The 20,205-nt window shown below is 37.7% G+C and overlaps 1 protein-coding gene across 9 annotated transcripts in view; it reads left to right on the forward strand.

Moving 5' to 3' along the window:
* Positions 1–855: 855 nt before the first annotated feature.
* Positions 856–20,205, forward strand: part of LRRFIP2 (leucine rich repeat (in FLII) interacting protein 2) — a 101,037-nt gene continuing 81,687 nt past the window's right edge. For 4 of the 9 annotated variants that reach the window (XM_014548411.1, XM_014548412.1, XM_014548413.1 and 1 more), the window contains exons 1-2: positions 1,859–2,028; positions 12,876–13,017. In XM_014548411.1, the coding sequence (XP_014403897.1) occupies positions 1,970–2,028; positions 12,876–13,017 (201 nt within the window). In that variant the 5' untranslated portion in view covers positions 1,859–1,969. Of the gene's footprint in view, positions 916–1,858; positions 2,029–12,875; positions 13,018–20,205 lie in introns of those variants that run through there. The other 5 variants (XM_014548416.1, XM_014548417.1, XM_014548415.1 and 2 more) reach the window with 4 other exon arrangements.

Genomic DNA, 20,205 nt, shown 5'->3' on the forward strand with positions numbered 1-20,205 from the left:
AGCTGGGCAAGCGGAAAAGTTCAGGGGTTTGCTCTACTTTTTTCACTGCGGGAGATACAAATAATCAGGCTGCTGCGATGTGGCTAGGGAAATATTTTTATCCTACACTTTAATTTGTAGCTCATTTTCTTTGAGTTTCCATTTAATGACTCAGCATTTCTGCCATCAATAGAAGAAAAAAAAAACCTGTCGAGTAGGTTAATTGACTCAAAGGTGTGTGAGGATAACAGAGTGGCCATTCCTTTTTTTTTTAAATCTCGATAGGAAGAGAGTGTGGATACAGTGATGGCATCTGAGAGGGAGAGGCAGAGGCAGGGGATGGATGGCTGATTTTCTTAATGTTTAAAATAACATTTTTTCAAGATAACATTTTATTTTGGGGATAAATCTGTTTTTGGAGGAGGCACAGTGTTGCAGATAAGAGTGAGTTGGCTGGGATTGGAGGCTTGCTGTGGTTTGACAGTCTTGCAGAATTAACCCTGTTTTACCAACATCATGTTCTGTTTAGCAAATACAGAAGATGATGATCTAGTATTCTAGGGATGTAGAATAAGAATTTTGGAAAGGGTGATTCATATAGGAAGTTAGGTCACTACTTGGTGAATCATTGATTTGGATCTTAAAATTGGAGTAGAGGAAAGCTAGACGTTTGTTGCTGCCTGTTTTATTAGGTGCCTTCACTCATTTTATAGGAAGTGTTGTATCACACTTGGTTAAGTTTGTTGCTGGATATTTATTGTCATGAAGTGTGGTAAGGAAATAAAAATTGAACTTTTGCAGAATGTTTGGGTGTAGAATTGTTTGTTAGTTCCTAGGTGGATTGTTGTGATTTTTACCCATATTTTGCCCAATGTGGAAGATAAATGAAGGGCTCCAGAAACAACGTCAGTGAAAAGGAGAGCTACCATCCTTAAGGTAGGGACAAGTTCACTAAAGAACCTGCAGTGTACGAAATAGTCTTTTGAGTGAAAGGTTGCACCCATTTTGCCAATCTATCCTTAAAAATGTGGAATGAGACTGTATCTAGTGACTTCTTTACTTAAGTTCTGGTGTAGAAGAAAGTGTGTACTGAAGTTGTCATTTATTATTGGAATGAATTCATTTAAAACTAGAAATAACTTTTTTATGCTGAAATGTAACTTGATCCTTTTGGCTTTTAAAATGTTGTTAAGCAAAATAACTTTGAATCACAGAGTTCTTGATACTCTTAGACTGTTTTCCTTTTCTTCTTTCTGGAATTCAGCTTATTTTACCTTGATTCTCATTTATAAAGAACTTCAGTTATCTGTGATAAAGTAATGGTAAGTTTACCCTGTTGGTCTTGCTTACCAAATTCCTTTAATTCTTTGACTAAATTTTGGCATCTTATTTCCTAGATTATTGATTCTTAATTCAGAATGTGCCCTAGTGCTGCTTTTGGGTTTTGTCCAGCCAATAGTGACATAAGAGTTTCAATTCCCCGTGATCAGAGATCCCCTTTTGGAAAATCCCCTGTGGAAACCACCGTCACCATGCTGATGGTCTGGACAGGTAGATACTGTCCTTAGGTCAGGATTTAAGCATCTCTGCAATGAAAGAAAAAGTGATAGGGAGAATATATTTGACAAAGTAGATTCTTTATCTCTGAAAACAAAAACAGATCTTTACTAGAAATGAGAGGGAGGGAGCAGTTTATTGCAAAGCTCTTTGTGAACTGATTACCCTACTCTTGGTGTAAAAAGGAACAGAATTGATGATGGATAGAAAAAAAAATCTCCCTGCCAGTGTGCTGGGAATGTCGATGAGGGTCACTTAAGAGGAAATAAATTCTTCTGTCCGCACCATAAGATCACTGCACCTACAAAAGGCCCTTTCATAACCTTTTCCTTTTAGATAGTTGCTTTCTCTCTGGAGACTCTGAATGGAGAGATGGTCCTTTAACCAGGAAAACATACTACCGTGTCCAGTTTGCAAATAACGAGTAGACTTTATGACCATCATTTCAGAACTCTTAAACTTCAGAAGGAAGAAATTATGCAAATTTACCCTGTGAGTAAAATAACTGTCTATTTCCTCCATTTTCCCCTTTAAGATGATAGATAGGACACCTGTGGAAATAATTAAAATATTTTTTTTTAATTTATTGATTTTAGAGAGAAAGAAGGGGGACAAAATGGGGAGGAACATCAATTTGTTGTTCCACCCATTTATGTAGTCATTGGTTGTTTCTTGTATGTGCCCTGACTGGGGATCGAACCCGAAACCTTGGTAAATCCAGATGATGCTCTAACCAACTGAGCTACCTGAGCAGGGCAAAATGATTTTGTGTGTGTGGTGCCCATTGCTCTTTTAAAACTTATTGCCCTATAATAAATTGGGCCAGAGTTAAAAGGAATCAAACAATGGGCTAAAAACTGGGTTTATCATGTTATACTTTTTCATTTGTTCTATTATTTCTTTATTTTGGTGGGAGACAGAGAATTCTGTTTCTTTTAAAAAATTAAAAAAATATATATTTGTATTGATTTCAGAGAGGGAGAAGAAGAGAGAGATAGAAACATCAGTGATGAAACAGAATCATTGATCGGCTGCCTACTGCACGCCCCTTACTGGGGATCAAGCCTGCAACGCTGGCATGTGCCCTGACTGGGAACGGTGATCTCCTGGTTCATAGGTTGATGCTCAACCACTGAGCAACACTGGCCAGGCTATTGTATTTCTTGAAAAAACTCTGAGATTTGTTGCATATGCATGCTTTTGTTTTGGTCTAGTGGTAGGGACAGCAGTAGATAAGAGTAGAAGTGGTTAAGAAGAGGGAAAAAAATGGCATACATGGAAGGAGAATGCTCACATTATGGATTCAGTAGATTTTTGTAGGACATTTTAAAATTGATAAAACATTTAAAAAGAAAACATTATATAGTGAAAAGGAAAGCTCCTTTCTATGCTAAACTTTTCTCACTCCCCCACCCTCTAATCCAAGCAACCACTGTTAATGGTTTCCTGTGTACCCTTCTCCAAATTTTCTATTACATATGTAATCACATATGTTTAGGAGAAATGTCCTATTCCTTTCATTCTTACCCTTGATATGCTTTAGAACTCTTTCTATATTAGTACATATGTCCATCTGATTTTTTAAAACTTTTTAATTGAATTTATTGGGGTGACATTGGCTAATAAAATTGTGTAAGTTTCGGATGTACAATTCTATAATGCAACATCTGTACATTGTATTGTGTGTTCACTACTCTCATTCAAGTCTCCTTCCATCACCATTTATCCCTCCTATATCCTCCTCTACTTCTGCTGAACCACTTTCCCATCTGATTTTTTAAAAAGACTGGATGTCCTGCCCAATGTAGATGAACCATACTTTATTCATTTCTCATAATTTATTTTGCCATTTCCTATTAATAGGCATTTAGATTGTTTGTAGTTTTATACAAATGCTGCTATAGTGAACAACTCATTTATAAGTCTTTGTACTAGTCCATGAGTATGTGTATGGAATGTATTTCTGAAAGTGTGATTGCAGTATTGTGAAATCTAAAAATTTATTTCAATCTTATGTTTGGCTTTATTTTATAATAGAAGTTAACTTATTTCTTAACCTTGCAGAAGGAGAAAGGAGCTCTTAATTACTTGTATTACTTATTCTTCTTTCCATTTAAAAAAATACTGCAACTGTATTTTATAAGACAATTTAAAACATTTTAGAGTAACAGGTAGTTAATTTTATTTGTCCTGGTCAGGATAAATATACTGTAGCTTAAGGACTGGTAACTGTTATGGACAAATCACTTCATTTATAATTGGTAATAGTTAAATGAATACCTTTCGTAGTAGGTTGATTGTTTTAGAACTTTATGACCAATATCGATTAAAAACATTGTATATCGTTTAACTTCTTGCCCTGCTGAAGTCTGCTACTATGTTATTAGTCAGGAGGGAAATAAATAACCCAAGTCTCTTTTTCCTTTATCTTCTTCATCCCAGTCTATTCATAATAAAATAAACCTCTGTGGAGTTTGAGATCTAAAAATCCTTTTGCAAACCAGAGTGCTATTGATGGGTTAATTTCCCAAGGCAGGAGGTAGGCACAGATTCAGTCTTTATTTTGCAGAGTGTGGTGAGCAGGATAAAGGAGGTTTAAAATTTTTAATTTCTATGTTACGTAGCTCACTCATGACTAGAGGAGATTCAGGAATCTTTGCCCTTTTAACATGAGAGAGACTAGAGAAAAATAAAAGTGCTACGGGGCTAATGTGTTACGATGAAGTTGGAACTTGTGAGTGGCAGTTTCCCTGGCTGGTGCCCAGGGTCTATTTTGAGGCCTTGTCAAAGCTTGCCTGACAGAACCTACCACATAACTGTAATCTGTCCTGGTCCTGCTGTGAATCCGGAAGGCCTGCGGTTTAGGGAAAGTGGCATCCACAGAAGAGGGAGCCTGTAAAGGACATTTGCCTTCAGAAGATTAAGGCTACATTTTGGGTTGAAAATCTGCTTAGCATGCATACCCTAGGATCCAGTGTTTTGTCTTCCTTTTTAAAGGAAAGAGCATGATCAAGGAAAACTAATGAGGAAAGTGTTTTAGGAAAATGTGCACACACAAGAGCACAGACAGGACCGTATCAGTATTGATATTACATTCTGGTTCTGAGAGTGTTTGCCAAGAATCAGCCACATGTTTTACAACAGGGGAAAACCATTACTATTACTGGCATAGGGAGGCCATGCCCCTAGTTGAAATAGTTTAATTCAGAGACCTTCACACTTGTCATTGGGATCAAAAGGACACGGAGTGATGAGCTGTTTTGCAGGATTATTTTGACTTCATGCAGAGATTAGCTTCTGCCCAAATTCTCATTCTCTTCTTCCCATAGAGCTGTTAACAGTGCAATATCATGAAGTTATCTCTTTAAACTCTTGGTTATTATCAGATGGTAGCTCCCAGCATAGCTGCCTGTACCATGTGCTTCTCATAAAAACCTTGGAGTTTTCTATACTTAGAGAATGAAGCGCTCGAGTGTAAAGTTCTTTAACTGATCACACTTGTTAGACTAGAAAGCTGTAAAAGAGCTTAGGGCTCCACCCTTTGGACCAAGGTCCATGTCATCATTTTTAATTGTAACCTGTATTGCAGTAAAGGTTGTTTGAGGAGTTTGGCATATAGACTTAATTTACAGATGCAAAGCCTGTGTCCTTTCCTTTACCTTAGGTTAGGTTGTGACTTCAGGAAATTAGTTTTTTCTTGCCCTTAGAAATTTGGTTGGTAGCATTTGATGATGAAGATGTTTTTAGTATTCAATGTGAGAAGAAAAAAATAAACTGCAGTGTTTTTGGTTTTTACCCCTTCTCTATTCCTATTACCTGGTTTATTCCTGTTATCTTCCTTCCCTGTTTCAGCCTTTTACTCCTCCCCCCAAAAAAGTGAGGTTAGAGCAGAGCAGAGGTGAGATGGTGGAAAAGAGGTTGGGAAAGCCTCAGAGTACAAGCTTTACTTGTACAAAGCATGCATATGAGCATGTTTTGATTTTCAGAAGTGGGATATTAAAACCTTTTTAAAAGAATCATAGTTCATCTTTTCCATTGTTTTCACTTTGAGCTCTGTATATCTTGGTTTTCCTTCATTATGAACACCAACATTTTAACTAGTTGGTTTTTTTTTTTCTTCACACAAGGACATGTTCATTGACTTTTAAGGGGGGGAGGGGAGAGAGAGAGAGAGAGAAAGAGAGAGAGAGAGAGAGAGAGAGAGAGAGATCAGTTGGTTGCTTCTCCTACACGCCCCAAATGGGGTCAAACCCACAAATCCTAGGTATGTGCCCTGACCAGGAATTGAACCTGGGACTTTTTGGTGTATAGAACAACACTCCAACCAACAGAGCCACACAGGCCAGGGCTTAACAACTTTTGCTATAAAATATATCTACTGCTTTAGGAAACAAATTAAATTTTTTTAAAGTGTGTTTTTATTGATTTTTAGAGAGAGAGAAAGGGATAGGAAAAGAGAGGAAGAGAGTGGGAGGGAGAGAAATATCTATGAGAGGGTTGCCGCCTGCACACCCCCTACTGGGGATTGAGCCTGCAACCTGGGCATGTGTCCTGACTTGCAATTGAATTGGTGACCTCTTAGTGCATGGGTGGATGCTCAACCCCTGGGCCACATAGGCTGGGCAACAAGTTTAATTTTTAAGTTACTTGTTCTGATCGCTTTGTTATTCTTTCAGTACCCCCCACTTTTTTAAGTGGAAACATTTTACCAGCTAGGAGCAATCTTTTGGCTCTCTGTTTTCTAAGTTAAAGAGAGTACAGTATACTGTATGCAGAGGATTAGGATGTTTAAATATTTATTTTCCTGTTAAATGGTTTAAATCATTAATAATAACAAACAGTACAGTTAGTAAGCATACATGTTGTTGCTTTAAAAAAAAATTCAGTTAAGTGACCCAAGGATTATAAGACTAAAGAAAGAAATGGGGGGAGGGGGGATCAGTTTTGGAGTAGATGTTTCTTCCCCTGTCGTGGATATTACTATATCTAACTGGATCGTCAAGGAAATGAGACAGTCACTGTTCACCTCTGTTACCAAACTCACCTTTTGTTACCCATCCCAAGTTGTTGTTTTTTTCCTAAATTGTGGTAAAATATACATGACAAAATTTACCATTTAAGCCATTGTTTAAAAGTATTTTTTTTATTGATTCAGAGAGGAAGGGAGAGGGAGAGAGAGATAGAAACATCAGTGATGAGAGAGAATCATTGATTGGCTGCCTCTTGTACACCCCACACTGGGGATCGATCCCACAACCTGGTCATGTGCTCTGACTGGAGATCTAACTGACGTCCTGGTTCATAGGTTGATGCTCAACCACTGAGCCACGCTGGCCAGGCATTTTCTCTTTATTCTTATAAAAAGGAACCAAGTGTTGGTATTAGGACTTTTATGAGTAGAAGTAAGTGCAGCTTAAGGGGAACTCATTGTATATATCGCTGGATTGGAGTGGCACTTGGATTAGCTACTCTCACAGCTGTGCTGTTTGTTCGCTCTGCTCTTCTCTGCAATCATTCCCCATGAACATTATACTTATATTGCATTATGTCTCCTTGTTGCCTTCTGGTATCTTGCCTACCATTCAGGATATTTGTTTGCCCTTTCTATCTAAGGCAGGTTTAAGCTACACAAAGCTGACCAACAAGCATGGCTCCAAAGGGAAAATGTTGACATCTTCCTTTCTCATGTAAAAACTAGAGGCCTGGTGCACGATATTCGCAGTCCAGGACCCCTCGGTGGACATCCCTCTCGCAGTCCAGAGCTCTTGCAGTCTGGGACTCCTCGCTCCTTACCGGCTTCTGGCTGAGCAGTGCTCCCCCTGTGGGAGCACACTGACCATCAGGGGGCAGCTCCTGCGTCTGCCCCCTGGTGATCAGTGCATGTCATAGCAACCAGTCGTTCCGCCATTTGGTCGATTTGCATATTAGGGTTTTATTATATAGGATTCTTTTCTCATATAAAAATATCTTGTGTTGCTCTTATTTTTTTTTCCAGTGAGTGAGCTACAGGGGGTGGAAGGAATCATAGAGGCCTTCAGGGAAACCTGAAAATTTCAAATAATTTTTCCCTGATAGTAAAAACTTGTAGACTTAAAAATTGATGTGTTTTTTCCCAGAACTTTGAGGACATTAGTGGTTGCTTTTTTGTTCTAATTTGACCTTTTGATTTGAGTCAGATTTTTAATTTTAAAGGTTAATTCAATGGTGTTTATTCTGTTTAAAATTAGCAATGTGTTTTTCATTTACTTCGAATTTCATTATGTCTCTAAGAGTGATGGTTAATGTTAAATCTGGTAGAAAATTATGGTTTTACCAGAGATGACCAACATTAGTTTTTAGTCCTACTTTGTTTATTGAAAACCAAAAAATATTGTGGAATGAAATTAAGAAAATATTTTTTATTGCAGTTCTCAGTTCCTGTGACTCTTGTTTACTTAGTTGTCTACCTTCTCATCCAGTTACTTTTCCCTCCAACATAAAAATTTTCAAACACACAGAAAAGTTGAAAGAGTTCTGTGAACGTGCATGTACCTGCTATCTGGATTCCACTATAATGTTTTATTATACTTTATCACCTATCTATACTCTATATTCATTCCTCTTATCCGTTATTTCTACTTTTTTGGATGCATTTCAAAATAAGCAGCAGATATCAGTACACTTCAACCCTAAATATTTCAGTATGTGCATCATTGACTAGAGTTCAATATTTGCTTAGAGGTCTTTTTCTTTTGGAGTAAAAATTGCATAGACTGGCCAGGTAGTTCATTTACACCAAGTCCCGATACACCAAGGTTGTAGGTTCGATCCCCAGTCAAGGCACATACAAGAATCAACCAATGAATGCATAGATAAGTGGAACAACAAATTGATGTTTCTCTCTTTCTCTCTCAAATAAATAAATATTTTTACAAATTACATAGAAAGGTATGCATAGGTAGATCTTAAGTGTACCATTTAATGACCTCTATCTTCTATTTTCTTCTAAGTCAAGTGTTCAAGTAAGGCTATTAATAACACCCATTATAAGGTCACAGTCCCAAAATCTGTGTATTCATTTAGATTTTCAAAAATAGACTGAAGACCACAAAGTACCTTAAACATTTTTAAATTTCATTATGTAAATATACTGAATAGTATAATGATTATACTATAGGCATTTTTATTTTTTAAGGCATTTTTATTTTTTCCAGATTGTTCCATGCTTTAGCAAAATTTCTTACCATGGCTAATCATATCATCTAATGCATGGTGTAGGAAATAACTTGAAGATATTTTTGGTTAGTTAAAAGTATGAAATTGTAAAGAAAGGCAAGGATTGCCCTTTTATCAGCTTCATAAACTAAATATGTAAAAGAGGTAGTTAATTCAAGATACTTTAAACAATTATGGTGCTTTATAAGTTTATTAAGTGATTGCACTTAGTGCCTTTGAGCCTCACATTAACCATGTTAAATAGTGGAACAGTTGTTTATGCTCTACAGATGAAGAAACCAAGGCTCAGGCAGTAGGAAGGACAGTGCAGCAGTTGCTTGTGCAATCAGATGAACCCACGTCCTCTCACTTGAAATCCCGTCCAGTGGGAACAACTGCATTCGCACTGCCTTTAGTTCAGGTGCCATTCCAGATACCGTGAATTGCTTATGAATAACTACCAAGTGTTTCATTGTGCAGACCAGAGTTATCTGTAATGACAACTCTGATGCAGAGTTGTTACCATGCCAGTGTTTTGAGTTCTCCATGATGAAATGCTTAGATATGAGGGAACTGCAACTATCAGTATCCAGACAGAACTAAGTGTGCTGTATTTAGAATGTGACATACTGACATTACATACACATTCTGTTCTCACAAAAGGGAACAATCTCATGATTGAAGTGCCACTTAATGTGGCAAAATGCCTGTTTTTCAGAAATGTGTTATATGAGAAGATCACTGGGGAAGAGAAAGCCTTCCTGATGTATCTATTTTGGAAGGTTTATATTCCACAGCATTCTGAAGGTACTTTCCTTCTTGCCCTTAGATCAGTGGTTCTCAACCTTCTGGCCCTTTAAATACAGTTCCTCATGTTGTGACCCAGCCATAAAATTATTTTCATTGCTACTTCATAACTGTAATTTTGCTACTGTTAATGAATCGTAATGTAAATATCTGATATGCAGGATGGTCTTAGACGACCCCTGTGAAAGGGTCGTTCGACCGCCAAAGGGGTCGTGACCCACAGGTTGAGAACCGCTACCTTAGATAGACCAATACGTAATGACAAAACCATCTGGAAAAAATCAGCTTGACATTGTCTGGGTAAAGGACTTGACAAAATGCAGACCTTTTGTTTTTGTTGGTGTAAAGGTTTAGCTCTTGGTGTAGTCGGTACCACTAAGGAAAAGCTGGGAGAGAGTAGCATGGCTCCTCAGGATAAGTGTCCTTTGGGATAGAAACTTACTGGAAGTCCTTTTAGGATAAGTAACAGAAATAATATATTTGAGTCTTTATCCTTATTTTTATCATTTTGTTGAAAAGCAGTTTTCCATTGCCTATGCCAGAAATATTTCTTCTAAGGTTTTCCCCTATCACTGATATAGAATGTTCTGGAGTTATTAGAAGATAGATTGGATAGGAGCTGAAAACCTTTAAGGATGCCTGCCGCCTACAGAGAAATAATATAATTCTTCAAAAGCACTCGATTGTTTTAATTTTATATTTTTTTGATTTCAAAGAGGAAGGGAGGGGGAGAGAGATACAGAGACATCAATGATGAGAGAGAATCATTGGTCCACTGCATCCTGCATGCCCCACCCTGGGGATCAAGCCCCAACCCTAACGGTGCCTGGGAATCGAACCATGACCTCCTGGTTTATAAGTCAACCATGGAGCCATGCCGGCCCGAAGCACTAGATTGTTTTATTAAATTGGTAATGGTTGGTCTGCCTCTTGTGCAGTTGAAAAAGGTGATAAGACATGGCCAATCACATAAAAACCTAGATACCCTCTGTAGGTAGGACAAGGAAGACAGGCAAGAACTTATTCCCATTTCCTGTTTATCCTCTTCCGCTGTCCCTTCCTTTTGTCATCTTACTCTCCAGGCTGGTTAGCCTGAAGCTTGTTGAAACAGTTTTGTTTTGAGGCATTTGTAAGAAAAGATAATTTAAAAATTTTTATTGATTCTTTTAGAGTGAAAGTGAGAGAGAGAGAGAGAGAGAGAGAGATTTGTTGCACTTATTTATGTATTCATTGGTTTATTCTTGTATGTTCCCTGACCTGGGATCGAACCTGAAACCTTGGCATGTCAGGACAATGCTCTAAACAACTGAGCTACCCGGCCAGGGCCAAGATAATTCTTTATGTAAATCTGTGTGCTAGGCATATCCTGGCAGGTCTAAAGTCTATGGCAGTACTAGTTAAGAAAGAAGCAAAATGGATTCTGGGGAAAGAGGAGAAAGAGTGTATTCAAAAGTGTACCATCATCATTGGCTTCAGGTCGTGTGCCTCAGCAGTATAGTATATTGTGCCTAATTTGGTTGTGATTCACTTTGAGGCCAATTTATCCTTTGAGCCTTGGATTTGAATGTTTTAATTTTTCAAAAATGCATATATCTTTCTCCAGTGCTATTGAAATTTTAGAGAATCAAGAAAAAGAAAAAAAAAAGCATCCATAATCCTATCCTCCTAATGAAACTACTGTTGCATATACTTTCAGCAACATCTTTTTTCTTCTGTAATTATTTTTGTGTGTCTAGAATTAGAAAATGCCTACGTTTTTGTCTCATGCTTCTGTGAAATGTCTTTCAGTGTGTCCTTGGAAAGCTGGCTGAAGGACAATAATTGGATGATACCCAGTAGTATGTTAGCTAAATTGTCATGCTAGTCTGAAAAGGAACTTTGTATTGCCTGCTGCTTTTTTTTCTCAGTAGGTGATTAATATTTGTGCACCATTACTATTAGGTAAGCTATGAACGATCTTTAAAATTATGCTGAGGATGAAGAGGATGGGAGACTAATGAGAAAGTTGTGTTTTTCAGAAATTGTCCTGATTAGTAGCTCAGATTTATCAGCTGCTGCTTTTAGACATTCATTCTTTTGTTTGTTTCCATTTAAATGAGTTCTTTTCTAACTTATATCCAGATATATTTTCTATGGCAGAGTAATAAACTATCATCACTCTTCATTCTGATTGACAAACATAACAAGCTATCTATGGGGAATAAGAAATGATGCCAGATAAAATGAGAATGGCTGGAATTTTCATTGGAGAATACTTTTTTGGAAGAGTGGATAGATTGATGGAGTGGTTTTGTTTTATTTTGCCTGAATCAAGTAAATTCCAGTACATTAAAGTCACTTATAGTTTTAATATAGTTTATTCTGTTAGGACAAATTTACTTGAGAATTCTTTTGTGACTCACAGTGTAATGAAGTTTTGCAAATTTATTGTGTTAAAATTAGAAAAATTTTAAGTTAACGGGTGTTTAGCTAAATGAGCTGTATTTCTCAAGAAGTGGAAGTTCATACAAATTGGGATGCAACTCCCATGAGAATCTTTTATTTCAAATATGTACCTTGTGTTAGAAAGGTAGTTAGATGGTCTTTTTTTAAATCATCTTTGTTATTTAATCTTGAAGGATTAATTTTTCTTCTCTCCTATTTTCTTCTAAAAGTAGACCTATAATACTTACAACAATAATGGATCCATAAATATATCCTTAATCATCGGCCTACTTCAGTTTTGTTTATCACTATATTTGGCACCTCCATACTACCTGGTAATAGCAGGGACTCAGATATTTGTTGATGGACAATGTTGGTTATTGTTAATTGCAATAAATAAACCTTCATTTGATCTTTATGTGGTAATGGGTTAATTGGAATTGTTTCTAAAATTACACTAAAAAGCCAAGTTACCTTCGTAACTTTAAGACCTACATTAAAATATTTTGAATGTGTTCTCTCAAAGCTTTAGGCTGAAGGACTTTTCTGAGATTCCTCTCCGCCCTCCCTCTAGCTTCTAGAATGGAAATAGATTTTAGAAATAGCTGTAGTAATTTTAAACAAGTAAAATGACTGTTGACTGCAGTTTTCTGAGGCTAATGTAATAAAACGTTCTCTTAGGTTGCCATGGGTAGTATGGTAAAGTGTTGAGAGGTTCGGTAATTAGTATAAATTTAAATATTCTAAATATTATTGGAATAATTTGATAATGAGAAAAAGTATTTCATGCTTAATTTTAATTTATATGTATATACATAAATATAATTTCTCTTTTTAAAAAGTGAATGTATAAATGAATGTTAAAACTGCACAAAGAGAAATATCCTAAATTATTCTATTTCTGTTTATTTCAGGGCTGAAAGCAGACTGAATCATCTTTCAGAGTTAAAAGACGATCAAGACAAGATGGGGACTCCTGGTTCTGGAAGGAAAAGGACACCTGTGAAAGACCGATTTTCTGCAGAAGATGAAGCTCTAAGTAACATTGCCAGAGAGGTGTGTGTGGAAAACCCCCTCTCAACACTGACATGTACAGATGAGAATGTTGTAAAAATGCGGGGTTAGAGAGTTATAGACATTCATTCATTGAGCTAGTTTCAGAATGTTTGCTATAAATAATGTATTTGACTTCTGAAATATTGTATTAGAATAAAATATAGTTGCCATCTCTTTACTTGGATATTTATTCAACTCATTTAAATTAATTTTTCATTTTCTTTTTGTGGATAATATGAGTTCTAGGTACTAGAACTAATATATTGATGTTTATAATTATAGTCCTAATATATTGAAATTTAAAATTAATCTTCATATTGAAACTTAAGGTAATTAGAATCTTGAAAATATGATAACTAGATTATAGATGTTCATTGGGCTATATACAGTTAATATGTATATTACACAGGAGGCACTGTATAAATGTTGATAGAAATAATCCTTATTTGGTATCTGCTCAGATTCATTGTCTTAGCTGTTTTTTTAAATATTGCAGTGGAATTTTTATGTTTAATTTTTAGCTAGTAGCAGGGCTTCTGGAGCATTTTTGTTTCATTTTGTTGACAACTCAGAAAAAGAAAAAAAGGAAGGGGTGTCACCTGTTGAATCACTAGCAACATTTCCTGTTGCATATTAGAAATTTAAGATAACTCTTAGCTGTGATTTCTTAGTGAGGTGCCAATTTTATTTCAGACTCTGACTCTATCTATAGCTGCAGACCTGCCCATAAACTAATGTAGTATTTGAATTGTTTAGAGTACTGCATTATTAAATTATATTTTTTTGGTGAGAATTAATCCCTCATCACTTCCTCTTAGTTATTCTTAGTAAATAACTCATTTCGAACTAGTGCTATTTCCTTTTGACATATTACACAGTCTTTTTTGGCCAGTTCATTGTTACATTTTTCCTCTTTTAAGCTACTCAGGTAGCTTTTGAATTAGAAGTCAAATTCTGTAGGAGAATATTTGAAGCAAAGAAAAGTAATCTAAAAATTGATGACAAAATTTATATTACTTTAACAAAATTTAAAAATCAGATATTTTTAAATAAAAAGGTAAAGGATATTTTAAAATGAAATAAAGTAGCTATTACTCTACAACCATATTAAATATTTGCATAAGTAAAGTATTTTGGAAGCCTCGTAGTTTTAGTTGAAAATTGAAACTATGTAAAATGTTTACTTCCAAAATTAGAGGCATTTACTCAAATTTCTGAAAGGGGAGAGGATACCAGCACCTGCTAGGCTCTTTTTGTACTGTCTTTAAGTATTTGAACTCTTTTTGAGGGTACGATGCTTCATTTACAAAATTGTTATAAAGTTCTAACATCCAACATTTGAGTACTTATTCTGTGACAAACACTATTCTAAGTATTAAAAATGCATGAATTAATTCAATCCTCACAAAATTCTGAGATTGGCTTTATTATTATTTTCATTTTACAGATGAAGAAACCATTGCACAGAAAAGTTAAGTAACTTTTCTAAGGTCCTCACATAGCTAGGAAATAGTAGAGCTTAGATTCAAACAAATGAACTCTGGCTCCAAAGTCTGAGCATACAACCACTCACTCTGCTATACTGTATCTGAATCTTCTCCAGCTCCTTCATTAATTGTTTGTTTTCTATAACTGTTCATGATTTTGAAAGTATTTCCATATCTTGGTTCTCACAATAACCTTGTGAGTTAGGTAGGGTAGGTATTATTATTATTAGCCTTATTTGTAGATAAGGAAACAGATGAAGCTGAGAGATAAATGTCAAAAAGGTTGTTTCCATATCTTGGCTATTGTAAATAGTACTGCAATGAAGATGGGGGTATATATATCTTTTTGAGTTAGTGTTGTTGTTTTTTGTTTGTTTTCATTAGATAAATACCCAGAAATGGAATTGCTGGACCATAAAGCAGTTCTATTTAAAAATTTTTGAAGAACCTCTGTGTTGTTTTCTATAGTGGCTGCACCAATTTTTATTTCACCAGTTCACAGTAGTTCTCTTTTCTCCACATCCTTGCCAACACTTATTATTTCTTGTTCTCTTGATGAGAGCCTTTCTAACAGGTGTTTGGCAATATCTCATTGTGGTTTTGATTTGCATTTTCCCGATGATTAGTGATATTGAACACCTTTTCATGTATCTGTTGGCAATCACTATGTCTTCTTTGGAAAAATAGCTATTCAGATCTTCTACCCAGTTTTTAATTGGATTGTTGTGCTCTCTTCCACAGCACATATACATACAAAAATTCAGTTGTTTGTTCTAATTCTATGAAATAGGCCATTGGTATTTAGATAGGAATTGCATTCAATCTATACATTGCTTTGGATAGTATGGACATTTTCATTTTTTTAAAATATTTTTATTGATTTCAGAGAGGAAGGGAGAGGGAGAGAGATGGATTTGGTGATGAGAGAATCATTGATTGCCTCCTGCATGCCCCCTACTGGGGATCAAGCCTGCAACCTGGGCATGTGCCCTGACTCGGAATTGAGCCATTATCTCTTGGTTCATGCTCAACCACTGAACCATGCTGGCTGGGCTCTTTTTTTAAAAATAAATCCTTACTCCAGGATATGTTTTTCACTGATTCTAAAGAGAGAGAAAGGGGGGAGGGAGAGAGAGAGGCATTGATGTGAGAAAGAAACATCAATCAGTTGCCTCCTGTATGCGCCATAAAAGGGGATCAAACCTGCAATCTGGTGACCGGACTGGGAATCAAACCCACCAACTTTTGGTGTACTGAACAGTGCTCCAGTCAACTGAGCCAACAGGCCAGGGCAGTCTTCCCTCTTCTTGAATTTTTTTGGAATAGTTTGAGAAGGATAGGTGCTAGTTCTTCTCTGAACCTTTGGTAAAATTCACCTGTGAAGCCATTTGGTCCAGGACTTTTGTTTGTTGGGAACATTTTGATTATAGCTTCAGTTTCATTAGATGTAATCAGTTCATTCAGATTTTCTGTTTCTCCTTGAATCAGTGTTGAGAGATTGTGTGTTTCTAGGAATTTATCCATTTTTCCCAGATTGTCCCATTTGTTGGCATATAGTTGTTCATAATATTTTCTTACAGTCCTTTCTATTTCTGTGGTGTCAGCTGTTATTTCTCCTCTTTCATTTCTGATTTTATTCATTTGGGTCCTCTCTTTTTCTTGACGAATTTGGTTAAAAGTTTATTAATCTAGTCTTCTCTTTTCAAAGAACCAGCTCTTCTTGGTTCAGTGATCTTTTGTATTTTATAAAGACTATTTTGGGTTGTTTTTTTTGCTCTGATTTTTATTATTTCTTTCCACTTACTTTAGGCTTTGTTTTTTGTTTTTGTTTGTTTGTTTGTTTTTTAAATATATATTTTTATTGATTTCAGAGAAGAAGGGAGCGAGATAAAAAGAGAGAGAGAGAGAGAGAGAGAGAGAGAGAGAGAGAGAAACATTGATGAGAGAATGATGAGAGAGAAGCATTTATCGGCTACCTTCTGCATGCCACCTACCGGGGATCAAGCCCGCAACCTGAGCATGTGTTCACAGGTTGACACTCAACCACTGAGCCACACTGTCCATGTTGTTATTCTTTTTCTAGTTCCTTTAGGTGTAAAGTTAGATTGTTTATTTGAGATTTATTTTGTTTCTTGAGGTAGACCTGCAATGCTAGGAATTTCCCTCTTAGGACTACTTTCCCTGTGTCCCTTAGATTTTGGCTTGTTGTGGTCTCCTTTTCATTTGTTTCAGGATATCTTTTTATTTCTTCCTTGATCTCATTGTTAACTCATTTTTTTTTAGTAACATGTTATTTATCCTCAATGTGTTTGTGTGTTTTTCAGATTTTTTCTTGTGATTGATATCTAGTTTCATACAATCATGGTCAGAGAAGATGCTTGATATTTGATTTATTGAGACTTGTTTTGTGTCCTAACATGTGGTCTATCCTAGAAAAGGTTCCATGTGCACTTGAAAAGAATGTATATTCTGCTGCATTGGGGTGAAATGCTCTGAAGATATTCAGGAAATCCATCTAATCTAGTGTGTCATTTAAGGCCGCTCTTTCCTTGTTGATTTTCTGTCTGGAAGATATATTCATTTATGTCAGTGGTGTATTTATACAGTTGTGAGTATGTGAAACACAGAGTTTATTTTTGTATTTTTATTATTTACTAGAAGCCTGTTGCACGAAGATTCACACAATAGGCCTTCCTTCTCCTTGCTGCTGGCACCGGTTTTCCTCCGGCACCTGGGACCCAGGCCTTTGGTCTGGCCGCAGCGAGGCCTGGCTTCTCTGCTGCAGCTGTAGCAGAGAAGTCAAGCCTCTTCAGTCTTCAGTCTTCACTCTTCACTTTTCACTTTTCACTTTTCACTCCAGCTGGAGCCTTCAGTCTTCGCTCCTTTGTTGGCTTAATTTGTATAGTCGCTCTGATTGGCTGGTGGGCGTAGTGGAGTGACACCAATTTGCGTGTTTCTCTTTTATTAGTGTATATTTTTATATTCTTACTTATTACTTATTGTTTTATTTTCCATATGAACAACTGTAAACCTACTTTGCCTCCCTCTGTAAATGGGTCTTATTCTCTTATCCATTCAGCTATCCTCTGTCTTTTGGCTGGAGCATTTAAACCATTTACATTTAAAGTGATTATTGATAAGTACATATTTATTGGCATTCTATTCTTCATAACTGTGTTTCTCTTTTCCCCCCTTCTTTCTTCTTCTTAATGAAGACGCTTCAACATTTCTTGAAATAATGGTTTGGTGGTAATGAACTCTTTTAGTGTTTTGTTGCCTGGAAATATCTTTATTTCACCTTCAATTTTTTAAATGATAGCCTTGCTGGTAAGGTAATCTTGGTTATAGGCCCTTGCTTTTCATCACTGAATATTTCATGCCAATCCCTTCTGGTATGATATGTTTTGTTGAGAAATCAGCTGACAGTCTTATGGGAGGCTAACTTTCTTTTCCTTGCTGCTTTTAAGGTTCTGTCTTTGTCTTTGACCCTTGGAATTTTAATTTTGATGTGTCTTGGTGTAGGCCTCTTTGTGTTCATCTTACTTAGGACTCGCTGTGCTTTCTGGACTTGTATGTCTTTTTCCTTCATCAGGTTAGGGAAATTTTCAGTCATTAGTTCTTCAAATAGGTTCTCAATTTCTTGATCTCATTATTCTTCTTGTATCCCCATGATGAGGATGTCATTATACTTAATGTTGTCTATAAGTTCTCTTAAACTATTCTCATTTTTTTAAGTGACCAGTGGCACAATCTCCTTGATCACCTTAGCTGGGTGCTCCAGAAATGTCCCTTGTGTGGGTTATGTGAGTCCTCCTGTTGTAATTGAGTCTTGATTGCTAATAGCCTGTTCATGTGTGGGGTTGACCCTCAGGTTGACTGACTGAGGATTGACCCTGACCACAATGTATCAGCTGCTGTGAGGTGTTAACCACACTTGGTGGAATTTGCCTCAGCAAGGTTCAGTAACTGCCGCGGTCTCCCTTTGGATGTGCCTCTTGTGTAGCTAATTGGATCCTTCTCTGATGTTGACTGAGGCTTGCCAATGTATGTGTCTGTTCTGGGACTCTTGGGAGGGACTTTGGTGCAAATCAGTGTCAGATGCTGTCTGTGTCTGGTCCTGGGCAACCTATTTGGAGCTAGAAAGTGATCCACGGTTTGTGGCTGCCTCTGCTGTGCCTGGGTGTACGTGAGAAGGACCAAGCTGCACATCAAGGCTGGTTTCCACCAGCACTAAGTCCAGGGGCAGGTCAGCAAGGCACCCCCGAGATCCGCCTAATGGCTGCCTGTTAGGCTCAGTCACTGAAAGAGCCTCTGGTAGTACTTGAGTTGCAAGAGGTAGGTTCTCAGTGAATCACAGAGGTAGGGGTGAGCGATGTTGACTAGATTGATAGTCTTAAACTTGGTGCCAGTGCTGGGTTTGAGGCCACTTAGCAAAAGTCCAGGGTACACCAAGGCTTGCTGCCATCTGCTGGGTTTCCCCAGACTTTTATGGTGGGACAAGGTCTCATGGAATTGTCAGGGTAAGGGCAGCAGAGTTTATTGGGCCCAAACAGACCAAGATTTGGCCGTGTGAAGAAAGGGCTCTAAAGGGTCAAAGGGGTCGAATGTGCGAGGGAAAAATAGCCCCTGTGCTAGAACCACACCAATCAGTCTGGCCTGGATTTTACCCAGACCTCCCGGAGAGCTTGAGCTCAGTAGGGCAGGGCTGTGAGGAATCCACAGGGTGGGGCTAGTAGATCTCTGGTGAGGAGGAGGCACTCCTCAGGCACTCAGCAAGGTGGGGGCAATGGCCTGTGTTCCAGAACCACATCTCAGTTTGTTCTGGATTTTGCCTGGATCTCTTGTAGTGCTTTATCTCAGCAAGGTGATCTGCCAGGAATCAGGAGAGTGGGTTTTCTGGGAGTCCAGAGGGTGGGGCTGCTGTGAGTTTGATGGGTGGGACTATTGCATCTTTGTGAAGGAGAGCCACTGGTAAGGTTCTTGGCAAGATGGGAGAAACAGTTCCCACCCTAGAGCCACACTACTCAGTCATTGATATCCTCTGAGTCTGCCCGACCTCTACACCCTCGGCCCAGACAGGTGACTCCCTCAGCAGGGCATAAGTTGAGGTTGAGTGGCTGCAAACAAGATTTTGTGTACTGGCCCTTTAAGAGGATGCTTAGCCCAGCTGGTGTGGCTCATCAGTTGAGCATTGACCCAGGAACCAAGAGGGCACCGGTTTGATTCCCTATCAGGGCACAGGCCTGGGTTGTGGGGCTCCATCCCAATAGTGGGGTGTGCAGGAGGCAGCCCATTGATGTTTCTCTCTCATTGATGTTTTTATCTCTCAATCTCTGCCTCTCTCCCTTCCTCTCTCTCAAAAAATCAATAAAAATATTTTTTTTTAAAAAAAGAGGTTGCCTAGGTTTCAAGCAGACTCCTATCTCCCTGGCGGACAGAATGCTAACTGATCTCCACAGCCAGATGTTATGTGGGTGCTTCTTCCTGGCTCTGGCACTCTGGGCAGCAGAGCCTGGCATGGCGTTGACACCCCCTTGCTCTTAAGGGGGAACCTTGGCAGCTGAGGGATCTTTCCGGATTCTCAGCCTCCATCTGTGAGAGCGGGGCCAGCCCACTTCTCATCTCTTCCTTCCTACCAGTTTCCATGTGGCTTCTGTAAATCCTTGGTTATAAGACTTCTGTTCAGCTAGTCTTCAGTTTG

The sequence above is a fragment of the Myotis brandtii genome, unplaced genomic scaffold (assembly GCF_000412655.1).
Source record: "Myotis brandtii unplaced genomic scaffold, ASM41265v1 scaffold506, whole genome shotgun sequence".
NCBI lineage: Eukaryota > Metazoa > Chordata > Mammalia > Chiroptera > Vespertilionidae > Myotis > Myotis brandtii.